The sequence below is a fragment of the Lathamus discolor genome, chromosome 1 (genome assembly GCF_037157495.1).
Source record: "Lathamus discolor isolate bLatDis1 chromosome 1, bLatDis1.hap1, whole genome shotgun sequence".
In the NCBI taxonomy this organism is placed as follows: Eukaryota; Metazoa; Chordata; class Aves; order Psittaciformes; family Psittacidae; genus Lathamus; species Lathamus discolor.
Window position 1 is genome coordinate 41,638,971 of NC_088884.1, and position 22,154 is coordinate 41,661,124.

The window sequence follows — 22,154 nt, forward strand, 5'->3', positions numbered from 1 at the left end:
AGGGAGCACAGCTGGAAGGGTGAAAGCCATATCCAACAGGGTTTTGCTGTCCTTGTCCAGATAAGATACCTGAAAGGTCTGGCACTAAACCCAGATGGCCTCACGTGAAATATGTCTTCACAGAAGGCAGGGTGATGCTGAAATACTCGTAGCAGCTATGGAATTCCCTTGCAATTCAAGGCATGAAGAAAATCACAACATCTTCTGACTAAAAGGACACAAGCCATGTTTTCAGTACACATGTTCTTATAGCCAACATTGACAGCAGCAATAGAAATGTTTTTGTCAAACAAAAATAATAGTTTACAGCAAAAAGTTATTTCTTTTCCTACTAATTTCTCTGGATATTCATTCTTATTCATTTCTCTGGATACATGGTACATGTCAACAAAGCCTTGAAATTATATACATTTTTTTCCAAAAACAAATAACTTTTTTCTTCACTTGATCTTAGCTTTTTTTCCCCCCATTTTCCTCACATTCTCCTACCCTCATAATAAATAATTTAACGTGGAAAATGAGGAAAATCAGATTATGTATCTAAATATATTGAAAAGTCCTTGGACCCTTTCGCAGCCACCTAGGATTTTGGAGTAGAGGGAAGGGAAGTAGCTCAGTCCAGGTTACCTGTGTCGCATTATGCTCAGGAATCACTTTTTCTTACTTGAAAGAAGTTTCTAGGTAAAAGGAATTCCAGGGTATGCCGACAGTCTTTCCAACCATATACTCTCTTTGATGAATCATTTCCTCTGAAGTTAAGGAGATGAGGTACACAACCATATCACTGCACACGCTTGTATTAAAGGTACAAAAGGCCTTTTCTTTTAAACTTAATAGCAGGAGAATGAAATAATCTCTTCTTTTTTACAAGAGAATAGTTTCATTGTTCTGCCCACATACTTTATTTGTTGAACTGACATCTGTACTAGTGAAATGGAAGAGGAAAGGGAAGCGGATGAGAGAAAGAAATTAATTAAAATATTTGGGATAAGCTTTTGGAGAACACTATATGGCTATGTTTGAGTAAACTTGACATGATCTAAGCAATAGTACAAATAATCAAACACTGGAGGAAAAAGTCCACTCTGATCTGGTTGCAAAGGCTGACCTCTCTCATACATCACCCTTCCTACAGTGTTATTCTAATTTGTTTGTAAGGCAGCTCCCTGAAGGCCCAATTCCCCTTTGTGCGTAGACAGAATTTCCACTGTGGCTCAGAGAGTTGGTTTTTACTATAACATGTTTGTTTCTGACAGCAGCTCGCTGTGCTGGGTTAACTCTTTCAACTTAAATTTGGTTCCTCAGCTTTCAATGCCCCGTGGGGTTCACACCATACTGCTGTGCATGGGGATGAAAATATCTGCTCCTCAGTCTTGCCCTTACCTCCAACCCAGAGTCCAGGCAAGCTGGTAGCCCCATGGGCTTGCAAGGTAGGAACCAGCATGTGGGTGAAGAGAGCTTTTATGTACCACTTCCACCAGAGAGGACTAACACATGACGAACACCAGCATCTCCACCATTGCTGGCTGTGAGGTGAGGTCCTGCCAGCACAAGCAACCTCGTTGGGTGGATAACTCATACAGAAAGAGGCTCTCTGAAGGGCCAGCAGACATCTGGCTTGGTGGCTGTGCTCTTGTCACCACAGTGGCATTTGTAATGGAGAGAAGGAGGAAGAGGCTGAACAGCAGTGGAAAATACCCCAAGTTTTGCCAAGTTCTACTGATAAAGGCAACAGTCCTTGCTTTCCTTCCTTGTGCCAAGGATCTCGATGAACCAAGACTGAGGACCTTGCACAGCAAGTTAAAAGAATTTGGCACTATGCGAGGAAGCCCCCAAATTTTGCCAGTATTCCTGAGCAGCATCCCCGCTTGTTAAATACCCTCTGGGGGTAACGCAAGGGATACGTTAATTAGCACGTACATTTTTATGTGGCCCAGCTGTCTACTCTGTCCTCTGTCAGAAATGCAAAGTCCTCTGGGAATCCCTAGGAGAAACCAAGCTTTGTCTTCTAGGAACAGGATGGTTTTCTTTTAATAACCCCTTCAACTGTAACTCATTTAGCTTATAAATCTTGACACTTGACAACGGATTCTGGCCACTGATGTATTGTTTTCTTATGCTAAGGCTTTTTTTTCTCTCCTTCCTCCTCGGATACCTTATACTCCGTGTTTAAATGCAAGACACAGCTGTCTGTGCCAGCAGGAGTTCACATTATAAAAATCACTGAGATTTACACAACAGGTGTCCTACCAGCCCTCCGTGTTAACGTTTTCTCCATGCAATGAAACAGTACGCGGGGCTGGGATAAAAAATAAATCAAATTAAAAGAAGAAGAAAACATTTGCTGGCTGGAGATTAGTCTTGGCGCAACTTCAGCTTAAGAGCTGGGTCTTGGTTTTTCTTTTACAGGAAACCTAATTAGCTCCCATAGAAGTGGATGGGTGAAATCGGTCAGGCAGAATATACATACAGGAGTGACAACCCCAGGACAAGGCTTAGGAAAAGGAGAATGATTGGGAAGAACTGTCTTTTAAAATATACACGTATCAGTTGTCCTGATGCCACTTCATTGAATAGTCCAGGGACACCTACAGAGCAACAGAAACGAGACTACAGACTAATGCAGCTCCTCCTCTTGCAACTTGCAGTCCTGTGAGATTTTTCCAGCCCATGATGTGCAGAGCCCTGGGTAGAGGTCTTTAAGCTTACTGGCTTTTGTTTTGTCTTGTAGACCCTTTCTGAAGAGCCTTCAGGCCACAAGTTTAAAACCATTGCTCCAGCCAAACAAGCCTCATTGGTGATAAGAGCTCCTCACATCCCCCAAAAGCTGAAAACAGCAACCAATAGTTTTAAAAGACATGCTGTGTATATACAGTATAAGCATATATACAGAGTCTATATATAATGTAGAATGCTATTATATTTAGACACGTGATACATAATATTATAGCAAAAATGCCCCTGCTGCCAGGCAGCTGCAGAGAGAAGAACACTGTAAGTGTTTTATTTAGTGCATTCAAAATGCCACACAGCATGTATAGAAGAGACACATTGACACTTGGTACTCAAGCTTTCGACTGGATCAGATTAACTGTCCCTCAGGAGGCAGGGTTATGAGCTCAGGAAATGCTTGAGCACTTATCTGCATGCTTTCCTCTGACAATGTGTTGGGAGGCAGAAAGTGGGGACAGCAACAAAACCAGATATTTCATAGGGGAAATGCAGAGTCCAGAAAATGGCACATAAATTGTGAGGGGAGAGGGGGGAGTCCTGCTTTTCACACTTAAACAAAAGCCAGATTTGAAGGTTCAAAACCCTTTGCAAAGAGGATTTTCACCCTGGGCATATCTCCCTAGCTTCTGCCTCTCCCCACAGCTAATGCCAAGTGCTTGAATTGCTTTAATTCACTCTCTGGAGTGGGACCACGGTCCCCCAGGAGCTGTGTGGTTTTGAAGACAGGTGGATCATTTCACCCTGCCTTCTCCAAAGAGATTTATGACAAGAGATTTCAAGCAAAGGAAGAAGACAAGCTGAAAGGAATGCAGAAAAAAATCACTGTTGGCTTACACACAAGGCAGCTGACCCCAAAAGTGATCATGCAGGAAAGATGCGCCAGTGCTGACCTTGACCATACATATGTGCTCACAATGCTAGTAACATATTTAGAGTACAAGTCTTGAATGTTGTGTCCAAATCAGAGGATCCACCGTGGAGCCATGTAAATTCAAACATGCCAAGTAGCTGCGACTAGGGAAAACATTACAATGTGGAAGGATTTTTGAGATGTTGTCACTTCGTGTTACTGATCTGTGGGTACCCAGCGGAAAATTGGAGCATTAAGAAACTGGGCACAGTCCAACCTGGAAGAGCATTGTGCAACTTTGGAATTGTCTTATACCCCTTCCTCGTATTTTGCTGATCAATAAGATAAAGCCATTGCCTTTCAGTAGGCACAAGGGAAGCAAAACGTCCAAGAGGTGTACATGAACAACAGTATCGATAAGCTCCTGAGGGAAATAAAAAGAAGTGTCTGCAGCCAAATGTCGACTGTGAGGATTTAAAACTGCTGAAACATGTGTTTCACATTCAAGCTTTTCCTGTGAATGAGTTAGCTGTTCTGAGGAGACTGAAGATATATGAGAAAGTCTGAAAGTCTTAAACTGAATGGAATATTTGTTAATGCCACTCCACAGAGCTCTAAATCCCTTGGGATGAACAATAACTTCCCGCATATGTGACAACTGCCATTGCAATTTGGGGTGCCTCTTTGCTAATCACGATGCAACTATCAGCACTAAAAGCATCCAGCACAGGACGTTACATTAAGACAGCCTCTGTCTTTCTGCAGTGGTTGGAGCTGGCTATGCATTACTCTCAGTGGAAATGCTCTGGCCTTCAGACATGTGAAATGCTGAGGTTTGATGCCGCAGGTTATGTTAAAATCAAGGCAGTGTCAATCACCATTGACAGGGCAGCAGTGGGATGCTCTGAGACACTCTTACATCACCCACTGCACTAGCAGGAGGCCACAGGTGAAGAGTTCATTTCATGCTTTCTGTCATTAAAGCCTCATCTTCCTATTACATCATCAGCCTCTCTGATCTCAACCACAGCCAGGACTGCGCCACCGACTGCACACCAGGCAGCAGCCAAGCTGCCTCTGCAGCCACACTGCATCGGTGAGCGCTGTCGCCATGTGTGGAGATGCCACAGAAGATGCCCAGCTGAGCCCTGCTGCAGTGGGAAAGCACAATGCTTTCCTATACTGCTCCCAGCAGCACCAGCTGCTAAGGCAGGTGGGATCCCTAGGCTGCTGCTGCCTGGGTCCTCTCCCTGGCCAGCAGCCCTCAAGGTCACCGTAAATGGAGCTGCTTTTGGCCAAAGATTAGTTATTCCTACAGAGAATGCTCCTACACAGTGCTAGGGCATCCGGGGCTGCATTTTGTCAATGGCAGAGCACAGTTCAGCTGTCACTACCTCTGCTGAGAAGAGAGGGTTGCCAGTGTCGCTCGTGCTCCCTGCAGCAGGCACAGCACACCTGAAAGGAGCCTTGGCAGGAGGTCTGAGCCTCCCAGCACTACCACACCTCAGAGCGAGCCCTCCCCTTGCTTGCCTTTTCTGCCTCTTCGACGTGAACGCACCATATGTTATCCCCTTGTAGCTCATCTCCCTTTTAATTAGATTTCCTGTCTTACACTGACAATTACTGCTGCAGGCTGTGGCCTCATGGCGGTAGCACAAATGGCTGAGCAGAAAACTCCATACAGCTCTGGGACGATGCTCAGATGATGCCCTGTCAGGGAAACAGCTGGGAATACTATTTGGAAGCAACTTACCCAGGAACCATCATCAGCTGACACACTCCTCTTCTACTTTTAGCCCCTCAAGCCTCTATCCTCCTTCCCGACAAGCAGAGAGGTGTGCCTCCAGCTTCTGAGGGAGTGCTCCCACACCAAGGTCCAGTGGATCCAATGGGATGGAATCGGCATGCTTCCCGGGCAGATGTCAGGCAGCTGAGAGGGACCAGGCATCACAACATGGCAGTGCCAGCGCTGGCCAGGCTCTGCTCAGCCAATGCGGCCAGACCCTGCCGAGTGCCCAGGAAAGCCCAGCCCCACTCTCCCCACCTATCCCAGTGCTGCCAGCCACACGTGTGCTGGGGTGAAGGGGCATGCTGGAAACCTCAGAGGGGTCCGGTGAAGAAGAAGCCTGATTCACCACCACAGCTCCTAATAGTCCTAATGGCAGTAACAGAGAGCATGGGGGAAACAGGGCAGCGAAAATAAATAGCTCTACTCTGAGGAAGTCTTGAACATTTTAGAGCTTGCAGCTGGGCGAGCTTTCTCTTCTGGGAAATATCTTAATACAGGGAATTAAATGTTTTCCCTGAAAGCTTGCACTAAAATGGGATCTCTTGAGAGAATGCACCCTTTGGGTGGTAATTTGCTGATGCTATTTCGAAAGTGTTGAGGTGGATCACGTACAATCTCTCTCAGCATTTTAGTCCTCTCAGTTTTTATGCTCTGTACTGTGGGGATGGGCTTACTCCATGATCTTGCTGCTCATAAAACAGTGGCACCATATTGGCTCCTTGATGTTAATACTTAGACAAAATCGCACGGCAGTATCACCTCTGCACTAACATGCTAAGTCTGGCCTCAACTACTCTGGTTTATCATAGAATGGTTTGGGTTGGAAGGGACCTTAAGATCATCCAGTTGCAACCCCCTGCCATGGGCAGGAACACCTCACATTAAACCATCTCACCCAAGGCTCTGTTCAACCTGGCCTTGAACACTGTCAGGGATGGAGTATTCACAACTTCCTTGGGCAACCCATTCTAGTGCCTCACCAGCCTCACAGTAAAGAACTTCTTCCTTACATCTAGCCTAAACTTCACCTGTTTTAGTTTGAACCTACTACCCCTTGTCCTATAGCTACAGTCCCTGATGAAGGATCTGTGTAGGCCCCCTTCGGATATCAGGTTACTCCACTTGGAAAACCTTCCCCTTCCCTAACAAACAGGCATTTCAAACACAGGCCCATCTTCCTAACAGAGGATGGTGTGCTAGGTTTCCCTTCGTCTCCTTGCTATGCAATACTTGATTTGCTATCCAGGCAGCCATACACGTGAAAGCTTGCAATACTTCCAGGAGAAGCAGAGTTTCTCACATACATGGCATATGATACCTACAGAACCTACAATTTTAAGTAAACAAAGATGTTTGCGACCAGGGATGTGAGATGGTGATGATAACTTGGCTGCACTGTCCAAAGGTCATTTAGGACCTGAAGATCTTTGGCTTGGAGATTGTCGCCTCCCAGGCTGCTCTTCCATGACTCACTTCACAAACCAACCTCATTGCCACAGCCAGGAGGAAATGATTCATAAAGACTGACCTTTCCCCTTGCCACCCCTGCAAAATGAGGTCTGTGTATAAGCACTCACAGAGATGGAGCCATGGGAATTGCAACTAGATAAACCATCCATGGACAACAACATCACGCAATTGCTTCCCTGTCTGTCTTAGTGGTGGTGATATTTGCTGTGAGCCGGATTGTCCTGGGTTGAGCAGCAGCAGTCAGTTTTCTCCTTCTTAGGAGCTAGTACGGTGCTGTGTTTTGATCTTTTGGCCTGGGAACAGTGCTGATAACGCCAATGTGTTCAGTTGCTGCTCGAATGTTTGGTCTGGCCAAGGACTTTGTGAGCCTCCTGCTCTGCCAGGGAGGAGGGGAGGCTGGGAGGAAGCAGAGACAGGACACCTGACCCAAGCTAGCCAAAGGGGTATTCCATACCACAGCACGTCATGCCCAGGATGTAACTGAGAGTTACCCGGAAGGGCTAGGTCTGCACTCGTGTCATCAGGCGTGGATGCAGCAGATGGAAGCAAACACAAGAAGGAAAGACAAATTCCTCTTTGTCTCCCTTGTGAACCACCCCTATGACTTAGGAGGTCCTTATCACTTCAAGGCGACCTCTCATCAAAACCTTTTATTTCAGTCTGAATTCATTTCAGTCTGAATACAAAGACAACCAAAATGAACCAAGCTCTCTATTTCTTCATGAGACCCTGCTGGGCTTGACCGCTGCCCAACAGGAGGGCCTGCAGCACACCTCATACAGCTATAACCAGAAATGGCTAATTAAACTGGCAGGAATGTCACCAGGACCTGGCAAACAAGACTTGTTCCTTAGTTCTAAGTCTGTACTTCTATGAGAAGCTACCACAGAGGAAGACAGTAATGGCAAGCCATTCACTCTCTTTCAGCGACAGTTGCTTCAAATGACTGTCTAGGTACAAGTTGCTCTTCCCATACCAAATATAATAGACTCTCCACCACTGAATACAGTGATTGTGGATGGAGGGTATAGCAGCCAACGTGCACTCACAGGGAAAGCATCAGTCTGCCTGGCAGAGCATCCCTGGGGGAGCCATGTGGGGTGCGGTGCTGCCTCCTCCATGTCCCCACTCCCTGGGAAGCGGTGTGTCCAGGCTTGCAGGCAGCCTTAGGGATAGATGGCATAAACATGACATTAGTAGTGGGGGCTGGCTAGAGGCAGAGTGAGCTACAGAGAAGAAGGCAGCCCAGTAATTATTTACACTGAGCACATAAAAGACTTATTAGGCAGCTGCTGGCAGGCAGGCGGAACTACGAAGATGAGCCAGACCTTGCAGTTTAAGAGCAGCTCAGGGAAACCAGCCACCAAGAGCAGCATTTCAGTCAGTGGGTGCCATACAGCACCCAGCTCTACCAGCATGGCAGAGGTTCACCTTCCCCTCCACTGCCCTCAAGAACCATGTTCTCAACTGCAGCATCCTGATGGTGGAGCAGCACCATCGATGCCTGCTGGGTGAGGGAGGCCATCGCGAATGGAGCTGGGGTACCAGCAGCCAGGGAAGCCCAGGTGCACACAAGCAAGTCTTTTTGGGAGCGGTGCTTTAGGCAGCCATGAGTGCCTTTCCCTGAAGGGATGATGAGGGCAGCTCTGGGCTTCACCTATACATGCATGCCGCTGTGCAGGTGCATGGCAGCTTTGCAACACAGAAGCCAGTGGGCTTGAGCAGGAGTGAAGCTGTGCTACAATCAGGAGGCTGGGGAGAGATTCCCACCCTCAGGACAGATTCTGAGCAAGGTGGTGGCACATCAGGATTTGCACAGGTTTCACTTGAGCAGGAGCAGCCTAGATCTGTTGTTGTGGACTGTCCATTCACTTCAGCACATGCCCTCTTCTAGGATGCTATCTAGTGCTGCCACACTTGTTTTCCTCGCAGTTTTGTTATCAGCATCATTTGATACTCATAAAACTTGGTCATTTATGGACTGTTTCTGAGAAGAGGCCAATACTCATTCCTGTTGGAAGCCTATTAGAAAGATTCCCACAGATACGGGTGCAGTATCTGATTGCAAGACCAGGGAGGGGCAGGGACTGGCCCTCGTGTCCCATATTCGCAAGACCTTTCCATGGAGCTGCTGCTTTCGAGGTCACTGTGCTCCACAAGCCATCTCATCAATGTGTCGCTCCCACTGAAGGCTTTCCATATGCTGCTGGGTAATGCTCAGGCTGAAGGGCAAGTGTTAAGGTATGGCGTGCCCTGCCCTCTGGGGTAGCATGCATGGCTAGGAGATCATATTGCCAAGGGGGTCACGTAGTTAACCAGAGGGAGAAGCGTGAATTATGCAGCCCCCTCCACTGTTTGCTTTCTTCCCATTGACATGCCTAATGACCACCCACAGCAAATCCGTCCTCTGTACAAAACCTCTGCAGGGTGCCAAGGCACCGCAGAGGAGGAATCTGAGCTATTGCTTGATGTCTCCATCAGGGACTTGGCTCCTTCCTGGGCTCTGCTACCTGTCAGGTGTGCTGGGGCTGCACACATTTCCACTGCACACAGACATAATTTCACAAGCAGAACAGACCCCAGGGCTTTGCAATCCTCAAACATGAGCAATTCTACTGACAAACACTCCTCGTGTGCTGAGCTGCAAGATGTAGGAATATGACAGCTTCTGGAGGGTCGGTAGTTATTGAACATCTCTGGCTGCTCAATAGACTTATTTCTCCTCATTCCTGGCACTTTACTTGCGCACATATCTGTGAAGATGAAGGATCTGAACACCCTGAGTAAGTGGTGTGTGAACCCGGGGCTGGAGAGCTCTTTGAAGCTGCTGACAAACTTAAGATCAAGGTTTCTTGGAGGAGGGAGAGGAAGTATACAGAAATTGAGCTTTCCTCATCAGACAGCCATTAAAAAGGATGTGAAGGGAGAACAGCAACAGGGTTCGTTAAAAACAGAGGATTTTTATGGGCTGGGAGTGAGCACAGCAATTAAAATAGCAGTTCTGAGCTACTTATCCTAGTGACATTGTAGCAGCTATAGCAACACTGTTAAATAGACCAACTGCAGTAAATTGCAGATACAGCTTTCTAGTGTCATGTAGTCAACAGCTGGGAGCTGAAAACAGCTGTATCCTTGTGCCTTCGAGCACAGCAACAGGGGTGTCTCATGAGGACCCCTAAATCTGGGCTAACCCTGCCAGCTCCAGAGAAAGCCACGCTATTAGGATTTAGGGACCTGCATAAGGACCATGCTGAATGAAGTCCTGGCCCTCTGGCATGCATTTCTCCAAGAACCGGGAATTCTAAAGGTTCTAAAAGTATTTTCCTTTTCTGAATGGTACGTACAAACCATGGCACCCTGATCCTGCCTCCCAGGCTGCAAGTCAGGGCAAAATCCACTGGATTTTGCAGCAGCTGCGTAAAGTCAAGGTTGAAGAAAGGCCACCAGGCGCAGGAGTGGAAGACCTGCTAGAAGTACCACATAAATAAACCCTGCTTTTAGATCTGTCCTTGCTTTCAGTCCACCTGAACTCTTGCCTGCAGCAGCAGGACAGCAATGACAGCGGCAAAGGCAAACCAGATTTTACTTTAATCAATCACACAGAGCAGCCGCGTTAGCAGCTGTGAGGGGAAGCACAATCCCACCTCCTTCATGTCTGGGAATACTTTCCAGTGATTGCAACAAAGGTGTGGCAATGAAAAAGCCCCTGCTGAAGGACATCTATGCAAGATTGCCATGGTAGGGCTTTGCCTACCAAGTACCCCTGGGCCAGCTCAGGGAGGGCTGTGACAGCTGAATTAAGAGCAAGCCCCAGCTATGCCAGAGTTTCATTTTACAAGGGCAAACCTAATAGATGATGGCTGGGAACAGACTGAATAGAGGACATAGCTGTGGCTACTCCAGGGCTACCGTATCTTTACAAGGCACTAGCCTCATCAGTAAGGCGCAGAGAATGGACAGTGGAACAGCTGCTATGGTTTGCAAACCTCTCCCACTAAATGCTGTGTGCTAAACTCAGAGATGAGGGAAAGAAAAGAGGGCTGGAGAAAGACTAAGCATATCCAGAGCTCAGCAAAACTGAATTACTTCTCCCAAATTCAGCTTGATTTAAGGTTTCAACTTCATTTTGAGTGAATGCATTGGAAAACAAAAAATCCTTACGTGAATGCTCTGAAAATTAACCATTAAATCTGCCCAGATTCTGTTAAATTAAAACATTAGCAAATCAAAGCCAGCAAAATGATCTATGTAGCAATGATGACCTGTAGCTTTGCAGATACATATAATCTTTGCTTTCATGCAAGCTTTGCGTTGTGTTAGAGCCCTGCCATTGTCCAAAATGAAAATTAAGTGCTACATCGAGGCTACCTGCGTAAGCACTTGCCCTTCCTCACAGAGCTGTGGCGGCAAAGAGGTTGCTGCAGACTTTCAGCTAACAGGAAAAACGACCACACCGTTTATAACTTCCTTTGAGAAAGAAAATGCCCTTTGGGACGTGGCTCTGCAGCTGAGACAAGCTGAATTAGGGAAAACCCAGGAAGAAAGAAGACCCCTAGCCTGCAAATGAAGACACCAAGCACGGGTGCTGCTCTCCCACACCTGGCACTGCTAGCACCCTGCTCACGGGGCAAGGGAACCTCCGCTCTCAAGATAAGTTTATTTCACACGTTCAGCTCATTGCACCTTCGCCATTTCAAAGCAGGCCAGCAGAGCTATTCCTGAGGTTATTAGCAGCAAAACGGTAGGGTTGCAGGTGTTCTGGAGACCGCTGTTTCCTTCAGCGGCTCCGTGTTACCACTCCACAGCTGTGGAGAGGAACAGCAGCACTGGTGAAGCCACCAGCAAGGCAGTGGCATGGCATATCCCAGGATGTTGGGGGTTGGAACTAGATGATCTTGAGGTCCTTTCCAACCCTAACTATTCTATGATTCTATGATTCTATGTGCCATCTCAGGAGGCCTATCAAGCACCTTCAAGATCATTTATGAGACAGCCCATTCCTCCTTGGCATGCCCAGAGACCTTCAGAGCATGAAGGCTTCTCCAACAGATATAGCCAGCAGCAGCAGCAGGGAGGCGAGCCCAGAGCCCTCCCTGGTGCCTGCCCTGAGTCACTCCAGAGGCACCTCCTTGGCCTCCCTCCCCGTGAGTAAGGATGATGGGGAGGACGGCAGGGAGATGATCGCCCCACGGCTGCAGTTTCACAACACGAGACGTCTGTGGGCCGTGACTGTGAGCTGCTGAAGCCCTCAGGGAAACACAGGGGAACAGTTTCCAGATTGTTCGGGAGTGATTGCAGCAGCTTCCCTGGGGCGGCAGCTCAATGCTGCTCTGCAGCTGCTGCTCCCTGGGCTGACTCTTAAACACAGGAGTGGGCCCACAGGCTAGCTGCAGAAATGATCTCAGTTTCATCCCAGACATATCCACCCAGTGAGCCGTCATCCTCCCTGCGATGTAAGCTACTGTCTTTTCTCTAACAGCAATAATGGGGGGAGGAAATGGCTCGTTGTTGATAATCACCATCATTTTATAACGTCTTGCTGCCCTCTCAGCCATTAGATTCCCCTCTCTCTTAGCACCCGGCCACTCAGCTTGCACATACAGAACCATAAGCCTTGCTTCAGGCTTTGAGCTTCTGAGCAGACTCTACCTGTGCTCAGGAGATCAGCCAACCTTCATCTTCCTCCGCTCCGGAAGGACAGTTGGTCTAATTTAGAGACTCCCCCCACAAACAATAGCCTTTTCCCAGGCCAGCCGGGTGCCGTGGTGAAGGAATGCTGACAATCTGCCTTCCAAGAGCGGAGCTGTCAGCGTTACTTCCCTACTGCTGAGCCCTCAGTCATCACTTGCGTGAAGGATAAGCATGCAGCCTGCTGCCTTGTGACAAGAGCTGTGACTTTGTTTAGGAGCCAAGCACTCGGGACGAGTACCAGGGAAACGTGCCTTAGTGGAACAGGAAATATTAACAATCATGATAAAAGTGAAAAAGCGGCCAGTACACATCCAACTCAGCTGGAGGCACCACTCCACAGTAGGCTCAGAGTAATGGCAGCCCCCAAAAAGACAATAAAGAAATAGCTTTTCCACTTCAAGGCTGACTTCTAAAAGAACAGAGTCATTTTCCTCCTGTTCATCTGTGCACAAGAAAAGCCCCTAAGCAAGGTCATCTGCATATTGCAGTAACTGCTGGCACAGGGAAGAGCACGCAGGGGTTTCCAGCTCCACAGAGGGGCTGTTGCAAAAGCCCACAGTGATGATAGACTCACACAGCTCCACCTCCCTCCGGCAGCGGGTTAGGATAAACCGTTGTCTATGAGCTACTACAGCTTTGTGCAGCAGTCATGTCTTTCTGCTGGTAGAAAAACACATGACTGGGATAAGCGTTTCTGGCTAAAAGGATTTCTCTCGAAACTCCTTCTTGCTGACTGAAATGCTCAAGTGGTAGCAGAACGGTTGAAGAAAATTATTTCCCCTCCCCCTTTTTCTTCCCCTTTAGTTTCATGTGTTTTAGTTAAGGCAGTTAGCAGGCTGGAAAAGCTGCATTAACATTGCATTCATATCTATACAGTCCTTTCAAGTTACTATAGAGCTGATAACCTCTCTTTGTCCTTGTAATCCACAGTAAATAGAGAAGACTAATCGCTCCAGAAATGGGTAACAACTCACATCCCTCCACTTGTAGTATGCTGTTTGCACAACACCCTAGTGCTGGGAATAACCAGAAGCTGTTTCAATAATCCTAAATCATCCCAAAACTCTGCTAAATCGCACATTAAACCTGAACGGTTTGTCTTGGTCTTATCTCCACCAGGCAAGTAGCTGCACCATGACGATGATATGATGACGATCTAAGGCTGGAACTTAGCTGGCAGGACAATCACTCATTTGGGTTTCCATCCAAGGACCTGTGCACAGGCAGGGGGCTTGGACACTGCATTTGCAGTTGGCTCCAAGGGAGGTCCCTACCAAACCCAGCGAACGCAGTAGCCTTTCCTGCGAGAGGCAGTGGTGCTCACGCAGGAACAGGGACCCTGCCTGCGGATGGAATGCTGCTGTCCCTCTCCCAGGGCACGACCTTGGGCAGGCAGCATGGGCTCTCTGGTCCCAAGTTTCCTCTTCTCCAAAACAGTGATATGATATTCAAGTGGGCTGAGAGCCTTGCAGAGAGGTGCTATCGCCGGTACAGGCAGTTATCATCCCCAGGCCTGGGTCCAAAGCACACAGCAACACAGAGAAGCCGTTCCCTCAAAGGACCCTGGCACTGGCACCCAAGCCAACAGGCTGGATTTGTCCTCTGAGTTGCAGGCTCACTGCTGTTACTGCATGCTGTACTTCTACCTTTGTAAATGGCAGTAGGTGCAAAAGATCTTGAAGGCTGGGCAACAAAACCCAACACAAATTACCATTAATGAAATAATCCCCTCCTTAAGAGTTATGACCCAGTCCTTGAGCCTCTGCAAGGTATAATCAAAGCCATATGTATAGTCATAAATATCAGAAGTATTTACAAAACACTGACAAGATCTTAAAAACAAAAGCAGTGATTTCCTCATCTTGCTGGAAGCCTTACAAAACATGGGGAAAATTGTCTCGTGTAAAATATTGTGCTGACCGCAGAGCACTGTATGTTTCACTGTAACAGTTAGTCATTCTATATGCATTTACTGGCTTGGTTAATCTACTATGACTGGCTACAAACTATTGCAAGAGAAAGATTATGAAGTAGGGTCAATAAAAACTTTGTTTATGCAAAATGCACTGTTGTCATAGCACAATTTCACACTAAAGGTAAATCAAGCCGCCATCCAAATAACCACCTTCCTGTCAGTGGTGGCTGGCATTGCTAGAGACGTCCAGCAGAATTACTCGGAAGGGCTGTAAAACGGGGTTATTTAAGTGACTTTGATGAGCCTATAGTGGGGTAAATGCCTCTGCTTTTCCTAAAAACCTGACATGAAACAAAATAATCCCAAACACTTAGGCACAGAAGCCTCACCTCTGGCTTTCCCTTCAAGTATCCTAAGGAAAACCTGTAGGTGTTGCAGTCAAACCCAGCTGTTGACACAGAGCAGAAGCTTCATTTGGATGCCAGCTAGCAACATAACCTCATTTCCCAAGAGCTGCTGCCCCTTTGCTTGTGCATTCAGTGTGTAGCAGTAGGCCAGGACCCCACAAGTTGCTGAGCCCCATTGTGAGGTCCCAATCAGCTCCCAGGTCCTTTGGGTGTCAGGACGCCTTGAGGGTGGTCAGGTCTTAGCAGGACCAAAGCCACCGTCTTTGCGCATCTCCAGCGGGCAAGGTGCAAAGCGACACCGTGAGCAGTGTGTAACAGCAGTGTGGTGTTTCCAGGGTCCCTGCACCTCACACATCAACAATCCCCCAGTGGAAAGATGGAACAAACATCATCACAAACACTCATAGTACTGTTTATAACTTCATAAACTGGAAATAAGCTTTTTAAAAGTAACTTAACAGTTGATTTAAAATAAATAAAGGAAGGTGAGGAAAGTCATTTAGGTGTTTTCTAGGAAGGACTGAGATGTTCCTGGCCTAGAAACTGGCAGTCAAAGAAGTAAAGGCTTTGGTTTAGTCACAATTTGGGTGCAATTGCAAAGAAAATTGTTCCATTTCAGCTATGCTGTGGATTCCATGAAACTGCAAGAAGCTGTTCTGGTCTAGACTTCATTTCAGAGGGGAAAGATGACACTGAGACTGGTCTTCTTTCATACAACAAGGGTGGTAAAGTACTGGAATGGGTTGCCCAGAGAGGCGATAGATGTGCCATCCCTGGAGACATTCAAAGGCCATTAAAGCAGAGAAACACGTTTTTAATGCACCTTTATGAAGATATCACCATTGACGCAGGAGCAGAAATTGCAAGTTATTTGATTTGTGCTTTACTATATTTATGCCCTTAAAGAGGTAGTTATTTATCACTGTCACTAAAAGCTCATAAGGGACATATCCAAAAGCTGTAAGCACCACTGGGCCCTTGAAGAGACAAATCCACAGATGCTCAATTGGCTTTTCAAAGCTGCTGAGAACTAGCACTTCTGAGAGGTCAGCTCTTTAAGTCATCATTTGCATATCAAATATTAAGCTCAAATGTCTACATTTTGCATGTTTACTATTGAAAAGAAAACTCTTACTTGTTACAGCAATAGCTTTCTGATGGAAGAGGTTACTGACATCTCTCCAGCACAAGCAGGCAGCACCAGTAAGTCTAGGTCAATGCACACTGTGCCGCTGAAGTTAATGCTTAAAAATGAGGACCTGCTGCAATAAAAATGCGTCCCAGGGGAGCTCAAGGCAACTGAATTGCTAAAGTTCTGCAGAAGTCATCACACATTTTTCCTGTCATACCTCATTTCTTTTCCCACAATGCTAGAAGAGAACAGGTCGGAGGATACACTGAATGGTGGAAGTGTTCATGCTGGATTACTTTCAGGTTACTTGAAATTCAATCACAGTGCTTCAGGTACATAAAAAGGAGCAACAGAGCACACTTAATACTTCATTTTAGGTTCCTAATGTGACACAGAGCAAAGCTTCATGGGTAAAGATTGTGAGCCTGAAGTCTTTGCCCCAGTGATCTGTTGTATGTGGACTGCAAAGCCAAGCACAGCATTACCGACATTAGCAGGACTCTCTGTGGGTACTCATGCATCACACACAGAAGCCAAACTGAGGACTCGGAGCCTCGTGGTTGTGCTATGTATAAAGACTAATGGGGCATCTAAGCGGATCATTCCTCGAGAAGGAATCTACACAGGTTCAAAGTGTTCCTCTCAGGCTCTTGGATTGAGTTTCAGACATTGGAAAAGCTTAGATCAGGCTTTAATTTAACAGGTAGCCCACCAAACACCATTCCTTCAACATAACGAGAGCTCTTTCAATAGATACCTCTTTATTTGAAATGGAATGCATCTTGAAAAATATGAAAAATAAATCACATCTCTCAGAAATCATTTATGAGTCATATTTACACACAATTTTTTTTGACGACACTGGTATTTCTGCTCACAATAGGATGTGCTAGAAAACATTTGGTACATCACTGCAGCTATAATTCAGAAGCTGGCATTTGCATATCATGAAACTTAAATAAAGAGAGGAATTACTTCAGGATGTCACAGAGACAACATCCACTTGATCTTCCTTTCCCCCTAGTTTCTAAATGTTCTTGGTCACCACATCGTGAATTTCCTTAGTGAGTCTGTCCCTTAAACACTTTGTTTTTAATTAAGACATGTAATTTTGACCTCTTTATGAGCTGAATGTCCACACTTTTGCTACCTTATACCAAGCATTTGCCTGCGTGTGTTTTGCTGGCATTTTTGTTTATTCTCTAATGAATTTATCAGATGCTGTTGGCTTTTTCTTCCTTTTGTTTTTTTCGCAAGGGGAAGGACAACCTGATTTCTGTACTTGCAAAGCTCCAGTAAGATGGAGTGTGATATGCTGGACCTACCTTCACAGCCGTTGCTTACAAGGCAGTGACATACAGTATTTAACCCAGTAGTTCCTATGCTGTAGTAGAGAGGCTAGCCAAAAAAAAGCCCAAACTTGTCTCATTTATAACATCAATTTCGTGGTCTAAAATTACCAGCAGTCAAACGAAAAAAAACCCACATGGGATTTAGAGTTTTCCGATTGTCCATGTCAGACATTTCAGCATTCTTTATACTGACACAGCATGAGCCACACATTCCAGCTGTCCCCAGGGGCCCCCAACCAATTTATTCCCATTCAGTTTCCAGGAGACAGTCTGGAGGCACAAGGTAGGGTGGGTTGACTCTTACACCCATCCCTGCACTCGGGCTGCAGGCACAGGAACAGCTCAAGGTGGATTTTGTGACAGGACCATCTCTCACATTAAGAGTTTGGCTGACACCAATGTTTTTAAATGGGTAACACAGCAGGTAAGGACATCCAGCAAAACACTGTTGAACTACATCAGCCCAAGTGGTCTTGAGAGCACCCTTCAGACCAGCTTACGAAACATAAGGTGCAAGTGGGACATTGACCTTGAACCAGTGAAAGAGAGCAGTAAACTCAAAGTGAAAGCTGTTTCCTCAAACCTTAATGGCAGTTATAACACTAAAATTATCATCTTTCAAAGTACAAATACTTCCAGAAGAGCAGTAAAATTTCAGCTTTAGACTAGATCCACAGACTTTTGTGGCATTCGGGGCCCTGCATCCACTGAGGACAGGAATACCCTTCTCTTTTAGAGAAATACGTCTGTCTGATCACATAGGAACTAATTTTCATCAACTACATTTATCCTTCAGTAGCCTAAAATGCATTTTAGTAGGTGAGATATCAGCGATACGTCTGTGTATCTGTAAAGGTGGATTAGTTACTCAGCAAACTGTAATTAATGACTCTAAAGAGAGGAGCCAAATTACAAATTACAGGCTATTTTGTGAGTCTTTGACTAGCTCATTAGAGAATCCCCTTGCAGCTCTAACATCCAAGCATTAGCAGAATGATAATGGCAGATGTACAGAGATGTGGAAATTGGCTATTATGATTGCCAAGACAGCAAATCTAATCCTAGAAGATGCTGGGGCACCTTCGATTTCAATTAGTCTCAAAATAACAACTTTATTAGCACAGCTGTAATCTACCACCCCAAGCTCATCAGGCAACCTTGTTGTGGGCCGTATCAAAACCAGAGCTTAGAAGCAACCACTGAGAACCACCAAGGTCGGGCTTTAATTCTGCACTATGATGCGTTCTGCATGTCTAGGTCAGGTAGGGACAAGGAACACAAGAAGAGGGCTAAAAGAGATGCTGACTTACTCCTTACAGATATGAGCTTAAGCTTAGAGTGCAGAAGAAGGGACTGTTACATGCTGTAGTCAATTCCAATATCATCCTTTGAGCATCACTCCAGTCTTTTGCTTTAAACACTTACAGAAACAGCTTGAACCAAGAACACGGGGCTTTTACAGTCAAGCTACACCTCAGTTACACAAACAGAAAACTCCTGGATGTGTGGCTTCAGAAGACTTTGTTTACATTCATGTAACTTGTAAAGCAGCCAAAAGCCATTTTCCTCACCACACTAGTTAAAATAAATAGCCCCACGGCTGCAACTTGAACCAGATATAACGGCCACGTTGATCTGTCCTGCTTCCAGCCTCCTGAGGACCGGGGCTGTAGCAGCATGCAGCAGCATGAAGCCACCCATCATCACCTGGAAGGCCCTGGAACGCACACAGACCTGCAACTGCTCCTTCCTCTGCACTGGCCAAACAGCACCAGCCCAGACTCACCAGCACCACAGCCAAGCTCCCAGTGACTGTTAGGAGGAAGCCACACCAGCTGTGCAATTAGCCCTTTGTTTTCCAACTTCGCGACTTCGTCACTGCTTTCCGAGGCAAGACTGCACGCCTCCCTCGACATCTGACAGCACTAAACACCACAATTCATCTGGTTCATCTCAGCTACAGAGCAATTTCCAGCTTGTGAAAACCATGACCAAAAGAATCCATTCTCACACTAAGGCATACATAAAATAGGGTATAAACTAGGGGCTACTTTAATGCAAGACACTTAAAAACCGCCATGAAAATTCAACACGGGTCAAGAGTTTGGGTTGCTTACACACCGACCGTGCAAAGCGAGCCATGGACACTATATGAAATGTTCATAAATGTCTCTCGGGTCCTGCCCTCCCGCCTAGGAGGGAGCAGGTAACTGGAATCCGACTGGGATTCCTGTATCACAAAAGACGACGGTCAGGTTCCTCTCCGCTCATACATTAGAAACAGATTGGTTTTAATCTCGGGATGACAAGCAATGGTTTTTCTTGAATAACCAAGCGTGAATAAACGTTATCTTCTGCCGCACATAGTGTTGTAAAAGAAAATCATTTTAAACCCAGACTCCAATTGCTATTCTCATTACAGAAAACAGTATCTGTACGCAGTGTGGGTTTCAGCCAAATCCCAAACCGCACATCACATTTTCCACCTTAGCGTAATACAGTGTATTTTAGGTAAAAACGAAAAACTTTTGCCAAATTACACACGGCCAAACTAGCCATAACTTTTTATGGTGCTAACGTACACATTGTTTTTTTCCTTTGCTTTTCGGATACAGCCTACATTCAGAAATGTCTTGCAAATATAAGCCTTTAGAAACAACAACAACAACAAAATAAAAGAAGAAATAAAACCAAACAACCTAATAAATAAAATAAAAATACATTAAAGTTACAGTACATCCTGTCTCCTAGAAATCCCGTCGCACCGAAGGATCCCTTCCGAGGTTCATAAATAATAGATTTGAAATGCTCCTGGGCACCGAGGGCGGCAAAGCAGCAGCACAGCAGCAGCTGGGGTCCAGGTTGTTGAGCCGCATCTCTCCAGTCTACCTGCACCTCCGGCGTGTGCCCAGTCTCGGACCACCTGAAGTACGGCCGCGGTGGACGCGCTCAGCCCCGCTTCCCCGAAGCGCTCCGTTACCTTCACCTGCAATAAGACAGAGCAGCGCAAAGGGCAGCCCGTCAGCCGAGGGAAACCCGCGCCGGGAGCTGGCTCTCCCCGCCGGCGGCCGCGCTGCGGGGCCGGGCCTGGGGCCGGGACCGGGACCGGGACCGGGACCGGGACCGCGCGGGGGACCGGGGCTCGGAGGGGTGCCCGGCTGCGGGTCCGTACCTGCTCTAGGCGGAGTTGGAGGCGCTGCGGAGGCGCGGTCCGTGGGGCTGCGCCAGGTGCTGCTGCTTCTGCCGGGTGGAGCGGACGGCGAGGATGGCCTGGCGGTTCTTGTACTGCACCATCTGCAGCGTGATCGCCGCGTTCCAGCCCTGCTCCTGAGCGCACCGAAAGTCGATCTCCTTCCCCTCGGCCATCACCACCGTGAAGTACACGTACTTGCCTTTCCGCTCCACGCAGTCCACCGTCTTCATGTTGGAGAAGTGCAGCTCCTTGATCTTGGCCGTCGGCTCGGCCGGCAGCGGCGGCTGTTGCTGCTGCTGCGGCGGCGGCTGCTGCTTGGGGGGGGTGAGGAGTAGCCCCTCCTCGGTGAGGATGCAGCGCTTCTTCTTCCAGAGCTGCAGGAGCCCGTCGCTCCTCTTCTCCAGCACGCCCTCCTTCACCGCCTTGCAGCCGCTCTCCAGCATCCTCCTCACATAAGCCGGCGGGGCCGGGGGCCTCCGCCCGCAGGGGCTGTGCTCCGGGGGCAGCCGACACCAGCCGATGACCCGCCGCCCCGCGCCGGCGCCGCGCCGGAGGGCCGGGAGCGCCCCGGCCCGCAGGGAGCGGAGCGGCTGCCGCCCGTGCCGCGGCGTGGCGGACGCGCTGCCGGGCGGGCGGCTCTGGCAGCGGCTTTTCCCTCCCCGCCGCTTTTGAACGCGCCTTCCCCTCCCCAGTGACACCCAGCGGAAAAGGCGGCTCCTCCCGTCGGCACCGGGGAAGCCCGGCCCGGCCGCGGAGCCAAGGGGCTGCCCTCTGCCCTGCTGCGGTGCCGGGGCTGCGGGCCCGGCGCAGCCGCTCCTTTGTCCCCCGGGCGGAGGCTAGGACAGAGCGCGGAGGTGCTGCGGGGACCGCTGCTCCGCTCTACTTAGCCACCGGTGGCTTCAAAGTGGGATTAATGTAACCATTCAGACGCGCTGCAGCGCTCATGTGCTTCCCCCAGGGCGTGCCAGCAGCATGTGCTCGGAGCTGATGTCCTCGGCCTGCCCCCTGCCCGCCGCGGGGAACAACAGCACGGACCCCCCCTTCTGTGTGTCTTTGATTCAAGTCCAATAAAACCGTGTTGCCAGTCACCAGCGACACCCTGATATTTAAGCCATCATCGCTCCATTAAACAAAGGAAACAGCCTGACACAGAACCTGGCACAACAGCTTTAGCCCTATGCTTTCAGTGCTCCCGCCTGTGCTGGGGAGCAGCAGCATTTATTGTACATATAAAATTATATGTAAATCTTTACTCGCTGCAGCAGTCTGAGTAATACCCAAGGAAAGCAAGTATCCAGACCACTTCCCAGAGGAAACACCAGAACCTCAGTACTTGGAAATTTTAAGAGTAGGAAAAAAACCCCAACCAACCAAAAGCAAGCTGGCAAAGAACTAGGACCATTCGCCTTGTTACTCTCTGCTTTGTTGCCACACATTTGATTATTGTTTGGATTTTCCCCTGAGATTAGCTTTTTAATTCATTTATTTGAGTAGAAAAGTGACCTCAGGTTAACATTAAGCTATTTAAGTCCTTTGATGTATTAGATGTAAATCAAAAAGCCTACATAATTGAATTTGGCTGGCAATGCCAATGTAAAACTGAAGGCTGAAGTTTCATACTC

The 22,154-nt window shown here is 47.6% G+C and overlaps 1 protein-coding gene across 1 annotated transcript; it reads right to left on the reverse strand.

Annotated features, from left to right (window-relative positions):
• Positions 1-18,539: 18,539 nt before the first annotated feature.
• PHLDA1 (pleckstrin homology like domain family A member 1) lies at positions 18,540-21,155 on the reverse strand. The gene is made up of 2 exons (XM_065669208.1): positions 20,512-21,155; positions 18,540-20,325 (listed from the first exon to the last, which is right to left on the reverse strand). The coding sequence occupies exon 1, from the start codon at positions 20,973-20,975 to the stop codon at positions 20,517-20,519; it is 459 nt and encodes a 152-aa protein (XP_065525280.1). The 5' UTR covers positions 20,976-21,155; the 3' UTR covers positions 18,540-20,325; positions 20,512-20,516.
• Positions 21,156-22,154: the final 999 nt, after the last annotated feature.